The sequence below is a fragment of the Garra rufa genome, chromosome 12 (genome assembly GCF_049309525.1).
Source record: "Garra rufa chromosome 12, GarRuf1.0, whole genome shotgun sequence".
NCBI lineage: Eukaryota > Metazoa > Chordata > Actinopteri > Cypriniformes > Cyprinidae > Garra > Garra rufa.
Window position 1 is genome coordinate 3,375,305 of NC_133372.1, and position 12,219 is coordinate 3,387,523.

Sequence of the window (12,219 nt, forward strand, 5' to 3'; positions counted from 1 at the left end):
GTCATTTCTCAGCTTCACACACCCAGCAACTCACATCAAACACTCTTCACTGGCTTCCTTCCAGCCGTGACTAACATCAAGCTCAAGTCATTGGTCCTTTCCTACAGAACAGCCACAGAACTCCGCACCCTCCTACCTCCGCTCTCTCTTACAAGTCGACATCCCCTCCTGAAGCCTGTGGTCGGTAAGTGAGCTACTTGCGGTCCCATCGCAAAGAGGCTCAAAATCACTCTCAAGGACCTAACTCCATCTGGACATCCGAATCTCTCTCGATTTCTTAAGAACAGAACAATTGGAACCTCATCCCTTCCATGACTTTTTCATAATTTTGATTTCCTATGTCAAAATGTAAGCTTACATAAATATGACATTAATTTCATAATTATGATTTACAAAGCTATGAGAATACTTTTTGTGTGTCCTGCATGATACTCTCCTGAACACGTGGCGGAGATGACACAGAAGAGAAGAAATTGTTGAAGAAAGTTATTTTTGTTTTCTTTGCGCATAAAAACTATTCTTGTAGCTTGGTAAATCATAAATAGTAAATAAATGTCATATTTGTATAAATTTACATTTTAACATAGAATGTCAAATATTTACTGAAACGGTTTGAATTTAGCTCTACTTGTCTCTCTGTGTTTTAGGAAACGTTCATGAGACACTCATACGTTGCTTATGCTCCCAACAAACATGATTCATAACAGAATATTTTCTTATCTCCTGGTACAGATGGCCACAAAGCTCAAAAATCACCATGATTTATATTTCTATAGTTAATTTTCTGTTAAATCACACTTTTTTGTACCAGTGAGTTTGTTAGTTTTATTCTTTGGGGCTTTTTAGAGGGTTTGTCAGGCTTACAGAGACTGAAGCACAATAGAGCTGAACAGTTTCCAGTCACTCCTCCATTAGACAGATCAATAAATGCTGCATGTGCTGTCAGAGGAGAACACACCAACACCAATCCCCAGAGAAACACAAAGACTACAGTTGTGGAACATTATTAGTTTTTTATTGTTTTCCAGTGCAAATGTATAAACCTTCTTAAATCAAAACACATTTACTTAAGAAGCAAAATCATATAAAGATCCCTCAAAAGTCCAAATGTTACTAAGGGATTTGTCAGCCTTTTTCTAAAATAATTGCAACGTGTCAGTATTTGAAATATTTGCAGTAGGTGATGCTGACAGTCTTTGCTGTGAATGACTTAACTAGACTCCCCTCTGCTGGAGATGTTAAGAAGAATACTTTATTTTCAGGCTGGTCTCTAAATAATCAGTTCAGAGTAAATCAAGTCAAAACTATTTTATATAGCGACACTAAAATAATAACTAAAAAGCAATAATTTCTAAATGCATTTCAACCACTAGTGTATCACTTCATGAGGGTTCACAGACATTTCTTAACTTGTTGGACATCCATGTTAAGATGTTGAACATTGAAGGTTGTGAATCCGTGCAGGACAGCGGGAGGATTCGTCAGCACTAGACTAGCAGAAAGCATCTTGCAACCTGCCATCTTGGGAGTGAAATTGACAGGCTTCCTCATAGTTTCTCGTGGCTGGATTGTAACACTGAAATATAAAGCACAGGACATTTAGAACAAAAACAGGGGTGCATCACTTTTATAATTACAAGCACCACTATTACCACTGCTCATGTTTAGTGTTGGTGATTTACAAAAGAGTTTAAAGCGTATACTGTATGTGACCCTGGACCACAAAACCATAAGAGTCATAAGGGTCAATTGAGATGTATACATCATCTTAGAAATCTGTTAGGATTGGACAATATTTGACCAAGATACAACTATTTGAAATCTGAGGGTGCAAAAAAATTTAAATATTGAGAAAATCGCCTTTAAAGTTGTCCAAATGAAGTTCTTGCAATGCATATTACTAATAAAAATGCATATATTTATGGTAGAAAATGTACAAAATATCTTCATGGAACATGATCCTTATTTAATATCCTAATGATTTTTGGCATAAAAGAAAAATTGCTCAAAAATGAGCTCATACGGTTTCTGTAATATGCATACAATTACAGAAGTGCGTCAGAAATGCTGACTAACAAGTGTCTACTCACACTTTTTATAGACACTGCAGCAGTGAAACTGATGTCAAAGATAATCATGTCAAAAATCTCTGAAACAACCCCTCCCATTTTACAGATTTACAACTGTCTGTACTTGACTGTCTGACACCCAGCAGACTCACTCATCAGGCATGGGAACTAAATTAATTATGGGATTTGTTTTGGATTAACCAATTACTTTTAATGACAGTATTGCATAATGTGGCTTTATTGCTGTATCACTGTGGCATTGTCATCGCTATAGGATTAAATGGTAAATTCTTAAAATGTTTTTGCAGAAGTCAATCTGACTTGGGAAACTTAAAATAACGTATCTTCTACCTCTAAGTAATGTAGACAGAAATGGATTAAATGTAAGGGTACTGTGTATTATATTTTTGGATGTTACAATACTTTCTCTTATACAAGCAAATAATGCAGATACATTTGAAAGTTGAGTCTTCTGAAAATTGTAACACTGTGACACTTTCTAAACATTCCTACCAGCCTGACACATTGTATCAACCAATGGTGTGCGTTTGGGGGAGGGGCTATCTGACCAATGGCAGAAAGGGGAAGTTTTTGGGCACACATTTATGTGAATTCATTTGATGATGCTCAGAAAAGAGCTTTAAAAACTAAAACAGCAAACTTTACGCACCACATTTGAGCCTTCTGCTCCATAAGTCCTGAACCGCATATGGTCAATTGTCCGCACACTGCAGTGTCGAACGGGTTCACAAAGGACACCGTGGCAGCTTGCGGTGCGTTAATGTTGACACACGACTCATTCTGAACCTGGAAGAAAACATTCATAATGTATGTTGTAATGCATTATTTATTTTCATAAATAATTACAGCTAAAGTTAAATTGTTTTATAGTATTTAAAGATTCCTTTTTACACATGAAATTGGTTGTTTGTCATAAATGAATGTGTTATATTTTCTCAAGGTGTAACAATGAAGAGATAAGTATTATAACTGTGGTCACAATTATTCATGAGCTCAAACAATATATTATAAGGTGCATTACAAAGCATAAATGATGTACATGATGATGATGAACATAATCTCTATGATCTTAGAGTGAGGCATGTCTTTGAGTAAAAATATATGGTTTAATTTAGTCACAAAACAACACCTTGTTGTTTTGGCCACCATATACCTGTACAGTGAGAGTAGGGCTGCAGATGTTGAACTCTTCTGCTGCCAGCACTCTCTCCTGAGAATTTACATCCTCAATAACCACGGCCAGGCTAACCAGAGTATCCTCCGCAGCCTCCTTCTGCATGTAATCCTTGAAGCAGATCTCATGTTTTGCAGTTACAGCTGGTGGAATACAGTAAACAGGATTCATTAACAAGGCCTCGCAATTCCTACTGAATCATTTTGCCACATTTTTGTGGTCCAGATGGATGTTTTTACTGTCTTTTTAGCAAGTACAAAGAATTTTGTTATGCAAACCAACTGCGTGCAATGTAATACTACTCTGCCTACTATAAAATAAACAGCATGCAGTATGCATTCCATCATAAATATTTCACAGTAGTATGACACATGACAAGGGATGTAACTTTGCATCTGTATAATTCATTTAAATTTGTATTTTATTGCTGTATCACAGCTCAAGCGCCACCTGTTGCCAGAGAGATGCAGATATGTTTTATGAAGTTAAGTTTCACAAAGCTGAAGTCACTACTAAAAGCAACATTTGTCAGCATACAATAGATGTTAGCATCAATCATTATGGATTTAAATCAATTCATCGACACTTGCAGGTTGTTGTTGTTGTTGTTGTTTGTGGGTATGAGAACATTTTAAACTCACTTTAAGAAATGTTGGTGCATCACAGGACTTACTTTGATTCGGGCCAATCTGTATGTCGTCATGAACCTGCCAGAAGGTGTCAGTGGGATTGCGGTTGTACACCTTGTTCTGAGCATTCACATGTTTCTTCAGCTGTTTTGGAGCAGCCTCATTGTTAACGATTGTGATGTTGAAAGAAATGTTTTCTCCAAGTACAGGGGGTTTCAGAAGCTTGAAAGAAACTGCAGTGCCCTTACAAGCTACAAGAAAAGACATGTTGGATTATTGCATTTAGTCATATATTACTCAAACAAACAAAGAGCTGTGTAAATGAAAAACAAATGCTAGAACTTACCTTTCTTTGTCACACTTTCTTGAACAACATCAACACATTTGCCTTCTTCATCGTCAGGAGTGTTTCTTTCGGCAGCTTAGATGAAAAATAAACAAAAAAAAGTAAAAAATTTGACAGGCATTGAGTTCACTAAACAGTTTGTCATGGGAGTATTTTTATGTTAAAAAGTTTCTTCTAAGTGTTCAAGAAACCTTAATTGTAAAAAAAAAAAAAAAAAAAAAAATGTTGTTATTGGTTTTGAAGCAAAACAAAGATTATTACAAGAAGATACCGTTCCAGTATTACTACCTGTACATTTCACCTTTAATTCAATGTGTTGCTTGTAATTATTTGAGAAATTTACTGAAGAAAAACTGTGTCAGAGTAATCCTACACCCAAAACTTTTCATTTTTATTTTGGTGATGCAGAAACTAGTCAAATGAATTGGAAAAGCAAGAAAGCAAGGTTTGACTTACCAGCAGCGCTTGGTGCAGGAGATGGCGCGTCAGCTAAATGTGAAAGGAAGAGAGTTTTGTATGAAACTAATAGTATTTTAAAAGTAAATGTTTGTCTTTTTTATCACGCTTTCTCTCCCTTTTCAGTTTTGTATTTAGCTTTAGAGATAGAATGATAGATAGAATGACTTACCGGCAGCGTCTGGTCCTGGAGATGCGCTCTCTAAATCGAAATCTGAAAGAATGAGATTTTTGGTATGAAACTAACAGTATTTGAATAGTACATTTTTGTCTTTTTTTAAATCAGGCTTTCTATTACCCTCTTCAGTTTTGTATTTGGCTTTAAACATTTGAAAGATAGAATGACTTAGCCTACCGGCAGCGTCTGATCCTGGAGATGCGCTCTCTAAATCTAAATGTGAAAGAATGAGATTTCTATTATGAAACAGTATTTTAACAGTACGATTATGTCTTATTTAATCACGCTTTCTTTTGCTCTCTTCAGTTTTGTATTCAGCTTTAAACATTTGAAGGATAAAATGACGTACCGTCAGCGGCTGACATTCGCGATCGGTCGAAATCTAAATGTGAAAGAATGAGATATTTGCATGAAACTAACAGTATTTTAACAGTATGTTTTTGTATTTTTTATCACTCCTTCTCTTACCCGACTCATTTTTGTATTGAGATGTGACGTCCTGCATCCGCGTGGATCCTGGACTTTTGGTGCAGATCAGGGGTCCAACTCTGCGTTTATCAACACTAGTTGATAATACCTTCCCATTTTTGACGATCTTTATACGCACATCCGCATTTACTTCTGCATAAACGAACGGCACATCGTATTGTGCCTCCACCCTCCGCTGATAAACGGCTTTAACACTAGCAGGACCACAGCGGAAATATGCTGTGACAGAAAATTGATCATTAAGCATGATTATCATTAGAATCCCAGCTCAAAAAATGGCATACTTTGGAGTAAATGAATAGCATGCTATGTAGGCATCTCACAACTACAGTAAACTGGCCCACCAGACCAGTACTAACCAGCATAAACCGGCCTATATGAAACTGATCTTTTCAGCAAGATTTCTACATGCATTAGCCTTGGAAAAATCAATGACTGACCTCCGCTCGGCTCCTGTGGTGTGGCATCGAGAACCTGCCATCCATCATAACCTTGACCCAGATCAGGCCTCTTCATCCAACTTTCCACCCACACATGGAAGTTCCTAAAAAAGGCCAAACACTTTTAACTCTGACACAATAATACTTTTAACTCTGACACAATAATAATATCAAATACTGTAACCTTAAGATGGTTAAGATGCTTTTACTCAAGAATAAATAAAGCATACTACTATATGTAGCCTGTTTTCTTTTTGAAGAAGAAGAATAAGAATAAGAAATTATTACATTTATTTAGCAAGGATGCATTAAATTGATCAAACGTGATGTATCAGAGAATCCTGAAAATAATGCATCATGGTTTTCACAAGAATATTCAGCAGCACAACTGTTCAGCATTAATAATCAGAAATTTTTCTTGAGCAGCAAATCATCATATTAGAATGGTTTCAATACATTCACATAGAAAACAGTATTAGGGGCCAAGCATCTAAGGTGCAAAGACACCTTTTGTATCCGTTAGATTTTCTAATATTCTTCTTCTTCTTCCATTTCGTCCGTTTGAGTCTATGGCAGCCTATAGAATCGCAGGAAGTTATGAAATGTCTCAACATTAACCATAGCAAGTTTGGAGTCTCTACCTCAAACTCTCTATTGCCACCACTTGTCCAAATTTTCACTTATGTTTATGCTTACAACTTTTAAACCGTAAGGCCTACTTTTTTTTAACTTGTCCTAGACGGTTTTTCTGATTTTCACCAAAATTTGCTAAGATCATCTTCAGACCATGATGTCAAAAAGGTATGGAATTTAAGTTAATTAGTCAAACTCTTCTCGAATAAAGCATGAACGAATTCTACGAAGAGCACGCAAAATTGGATGCGAGGCTATATCTCTGCAATGGTTTGGAATATTGAGACTAAACTTGGTGTGTGTTAAAACAATCATGATCTGCAAATTTTCAGTGCTGTGCCACCTAGTGGTCAGGAGATTAAAAAATGTAATCGTGTCCCCATTTTGATTTATGTTGAAAACTACTTTTTCTAAATCATCTAGACCGTTCTTCCGATTTTCACCAAAATCAAGTCAGATCATCTTCAGACTGTGCTGACAAAAAGTTATGGGTTTCGTGTCAATAGACAAAACCGTATTTGTACAGAGTTGCAACAAATGTGAGCAGTGATGCCAAAATGACTCTCAGGCTGTATCTCTGCAAAGCTTTGTCATATTGAAACCAAACTTTATTTGTGCCATTGTCACCTTACACTGATCAATTTTGTAACAGCAAAAGCTATCAGTGGTCGACAGTTATAAATCTTTCAATCATATTAATAGTCACTGTATTTGATTTTTCAGCAATTTTGCTTAAAATCATTAAGACGTGTTTTAAATTGATGCAGTTGGCCTGATGCTGCCAGCCATGCTGGCATAACTTATCTTGTTTCTTACCAAAATTCCTACTAACATTTGAACCTTCATGTATGTTTTAGCATTATAACTACAGAGACTTTTTAACTTTTTAGCGTAACTCACCAAATGCTATCACTGCTCATTTCCAGCTTTTTCCCTTTCTCATCATAATATTCCTCAATCACCATATTTCCATCTGTGTCGTGAGCGGAGTTGAAGTTGGTGATAATTCGAGTCGGAATGCCAAGGGCTCTCATTACTTTCACACAAAAAAACACATTAGATATTCATCATCAGCTGCACCAATTAAACCCATTAAAACCAATGACCCATCAAAGGAGTATTTCACCCAAAAATAAAATAATCTGCTCTTTCAACCTCACTTGTCTCACCTGTACACATGACAGCAGCAAACACCCAGCACTGTCCGTATTTCACAGGACTAAATTTAGTTTCTGCCCACTTCTTAAGGATATCTCCGCTGCCGGTCCACGTTGAGGGGTTGACGCCATCTTTGTAGTCACCTTCCCATTTTCCCATTACCACTCCTTTATCATCATTAGCATTCACCTGTTTAGAAAGACTTATTAATACATGCAGAGAGAGAGAGAAAGAGCAGAGCGGAGAGAATGAAAGCAGTTCCTCACCATCGCTGAAATCACACGGCCGATGTACACCGGATTGTTGCGGTTCTGCAGATCTCTTCTCATGTCCGCTTGATGTTGAGGACTCAGCTGCAGCAATTTCATACAGATGTCCAGTATGCCTTTTTCATACTGAAAACACATGCATGATGTGAATTAATATGAAGCCATTGTTCAATGCTATGCTGTCAGTCAATGGTCAAACATCTCACCTGATCTAATGCCCAGGGTCTGGGGAAGACAGAATAGGGGCTTCCTTTATAGAGCACGCCAATATCACTTCTGACATATTCAGTCCTCAGATCCTCTGACTGCAGGTACACCGAATCAGCTGCAGAACAATGCAACACATTTTTTATGGGTGTTTTTACTTTACTTCACACTTATTTTAGCAATTTATTTTATCGGGACTTTTATTCAGGAAGGAATGCTTAAAAATGATCAAGAGTAACAGTAAAGGTATGTATGATGTTACAAAAGATTTCATTTTCAGTCAAATAACAGCTTACCATCAAGGCATTCAGTTTTGTATAAAGACACAGCACTCACCTTGGGACCATGGGTTGCAGAGGAGCGTGATCTGGCCGACCGAGTGTGTTTTTACACCCTGGCGGGTCTCGACTATCATCTCGAGCGTGTAAACGCCGATAGAAGCAGACGCAGGGCTGGACAGGGATACTGAAAGCGCCCGGGGGGCAGTCGGGCCCGTTGCACTTCTCTCCAGAACAGCGGTCCATTGAGTCAGGGAGGGCTGTCCGGACGTGGAGACAGGGACATCCACAGACAGTGGACCTGCAGTGAGCAGATGGTTTAGGAAAGTCAAAAAATTGACCATAGACCACAAACTCAATCTTAGGTAGGACTGTTGTATTTGTAGCAATAGCCAAAAATACTTTGTATAGGTCAAAATTATTGTTTTTTAATGCCAAAAATCATTAGATTATTAAGGAAAGGTCATGTTCCATGAGGATATTTTGTGTTATGTTCACAACTACTAATAAATAAGGGCACTAAGGGGAATGGCAGTATTACATACATAACATCTCCTCCCCTCTTAATCAAGAAACAAACTCTAAAACATTTTCAAAAAGACAATTATTTTTGCATTTATTTATTCTGCTCTAGAAGTAGAGGGTAGACTGCCTCTTTCCTCAAGCCAGTTTGGTGATTATTCTGCCCCATGTCAGAACAAGCTCACCAACATAACTGGTTACAGTTTAATCCAGCAGTTCCCATAATCCTCTAATGTCAGATGGGTAGTTTAATCACTCTTGCTGAATAACGTCTGACCTGTGTTGGTTGAATGTCAAGCTTGCCATGCTTTGACTGATACTTTGCTGTTATGTCATTGGTAACATCTTGTTCCTTTGTTGGTGGTGCAGAGGAAGTGTCATTTACAAAGGTCTTGGCTTCAAACAACCAGAGAACCTGGGAGGCGGAGAACCTGAGAGGCCTGTGAGAGTCACACTAGGTTTTAAGGCATCAAGACATGTGCGCAACTGGTGTCCCAAAAACAACAAGGAAGGGGACTCTTTTGTCGTTGGATGTGGTGTGTTAAGGTATGTCAGCAAGAATGTTTCCAGCCTTTTCTGAAGAATAGAAGCGCCCTTAGAAGACTTCAGTGCTTGTTTTAGTGACTGAACAAACCTCTCAGTCTGCCCGTTCGTTGCGGGATGATATAGAGCAGAACGAATATGTTTAACATGGTTGGCCTTCAGGAAATTTGCAAACTCCTGAGAGACTAATCGTGGTCCATTGTCACTCACAAAGACTTCCGGCAGACCATAATGACTGAAAATGTTTCTCAAAACTTCATTGTCTCACGGCGAATATCAGTGGCATTCAAAGGATTGACTATAGTACCAAATTGGGTATGAATCTCCCGTAATAGCTTAACAGGGCAAGGAATGATCTCAGCTGTGTGATATTTGATGGGGTTTAAGCATTGACAATTGTACTTACTTTTCAGGTGACTTGTGCAAAACTTCACCATCAACTGTGACCAAGTATTCCAGTGAGACCTTAAAGAAGTCACGTTTCCCTTTTTTAGCATCCAAACCAAGTGTTTCAAGGGTAACAAGAATGTAATCCAAACAGCAATGGCCATTGGGAAGACCTAGTAATACTTTGTCCATAGCTCTCTGGAATATGGCTGGGGCCTAAGCGATCCCGAACGGAAGGCAATTATACTGGAATAGCCCTTTCTGTGTGGAAATTGTGAGGAACTTCGTGGACTCCTCCTCAACCTGCATTTGGAAGTGAGCATGTGACAAGTCCAGTTTGCTAAAACATTGTCCCCCCGCTGAGGACGCCAACAAGTCCTCTATACATGGAAACGGATAGTGTTCAGTTTGAAGGACGTGGTTTATCGTCACCTTAAAGTCACCACAGATGCGCACAGCTCTGTTTTTATTTACAACAGGGACTATTGGAGTAGCCCATGCGCTGTACTGTACCCGTAACAATACTCCCATTTCAGTGAGATGGTTCAGCTATGCTTCAACTTTTGGATGCAGAGCATAAAGGGACTATTCTGGCCTGACAAAACTTGGGTTTGTGTTCAGGTTCGCTCTTCTCCTGATTCTACTGGAGGAAAGTGCTGGTGTGGCGTGTCTGTGATGTATGTGGGTGCCATTTACTCATTGTGTTCATTATTAATTATCCAGCTGATTCAGGTTAATTATATGATGTCTTTGTTGTGTGCCCTGATTTCTTTAAATGCTTGCTAGTTATAGCTTGAAACTGTAGCACTGAAGATAGTCCAGCAAGGACTGAAACGTTTGCTTTTTTGGTTGTGTGTGCACATTCATTTTTTGGTTTGTACACTTTAGTTTTTTGTTGTCACTTCTAAGTAAATCTTCAGAAATACATTCTTGTTCCAAGGACCTTGAATTTTGCATTTTGTTTTGGTGTGTGGATCTTTTTTTTAAGTATCACATATATAACATTTAGTAAATTTTGTACCGTCAATATATCAAAACTTAATTTTTGATTAGTAATATGCATTGCTGTGGTCCAGGCTCACAAATAGGTTTCTGGACTTAAAATACTATTCATGTTCTCTGCAAAGCACCGGTTTTATAGTTATTTATAACTTTTAATGTATTTAGTTTATACCAGGGCTATTCATTAATTAGGCTATAGTGAACTAACCATACATCTCGTTAATAAATGTTAACTGAAATAAAATAAAATACAACAAATGTAAACATGTAAAATTAGTTTCACTTTAAGTACTAAAATTAAATAGACTAAGCCCCGGTTTCACAGACAAGGCGTAGACTAAGCCAGGGTTCGCCCATGGTTCAATTAGGACATTTAAGTAATTTTTATAAATGTGCCTTAGAATAAAATGCCTTAGAATTTTTTTTTACTGGTGTGCAGACAAAACAAAGGCACTAAAATATTTTAAGATCAGTCAGTGCAAGTTTCTTTCAGTTGAAACAGCTCAGACTTACATTTTAGTCTAGGGCTTAAGCCTTGTCCGTGAAACCGGTGGAAAAACAAATAAATAAAAAAAATAGACATATTTAATAATGACAAAAACACAATAAAATTACTTAAGCTAAAACTAAAATTAAAGTAAAAATAAAATTATAATAGTATATCAATGATACTAAATATCATGCACACTATTTTACAATTGCATATATTGGAATAAGCCTCAAATACATTGTTTGTTTCATCTATGACTTTTTCAAAGTCATCATCATTTTTAAGTTAAAGTACTGCAAATAATCTGACTAGCAGATGATTACTGATTCATTTCACCATAATAGAGGGAGTGTGATACGAAGTGAAGTAGGACATAGCATTTTCAATTCACAAACCCATCACACAAACACACAAACATACCTAAAATGATTCGGAAGACCATTTTTTCCTTCAGTGGATCGAATGCTCGTCCTTCATAGTTGATAGCCAATGTGAAGACCTGTCCTCTCCGCAAAACCAGAGTGGAGGAACTCAAACCTTCGGTCTTGTGGCGCGTCTGGTTTTGCACCTGTTGCAGGTTGACAGTACTAACCTTGAACACTGAAAAAATTATAATGTGGTGTTATTTGTCTTTAATTTGATAGATAGATAGATAGATAGATAGATAGATAGATAGATAGATAGATAGATAGATAGATAGATAGATAGATAGATAGATAGATAGATAGATAGATAGATAGATAGATAGAGGTTAACTTTTCTTAAAATAGTAGCATAGTAAAATATTCTGAAATCTAAAAAGATTACATGCATTAAAAAAGATATACAAAGCTATAAATAGCAAAACAAATAAATACTAAGTTTTGTTTAAAAGTTTTAACAAAATGCCTTATATTATAATAATAAAAACATGAAGCTTACCATCCAT

At 37.1% G+C, this 12,219-nt stretch overlaps 1 protein-coding gene across 1 annotated transcript; it reads right to left on the reverse strand.

Annotated features, from left to right (window-relative positions):
* Positions 1-1,392: 1,392 nt before the first annotated feature.
* Positions 1,393-12,219, reverse strand: LOC141346804 (protein-glutamine gamma-glutamyltransferase 5-like). The gene is made up of 14 exons (XM_073851763.1): positions 12,213-12,219; positions 11,712-11,891; positions 8,406-8,648; positions 8,069-8,187; positions 7,860-7,988; positions 7,605-7,782; positions 7,336-7,471; positions 5,803-5,906; positions 5,330-5,581; positions 4,705-4,728; positions 3,938-4,144; positions 3,244-3,407; positions 2,740-2,876; positions 1,393-1,576 (listed from the first exon to the last, which is right to left on the reverse strand). Exons 1-14 carry the CDS (start codon positions 12,217-12,219, stop codon positions 1,393-1,395), a joined length of 2,064 nt encoding a protein of 687 aa, XP_073707864.1.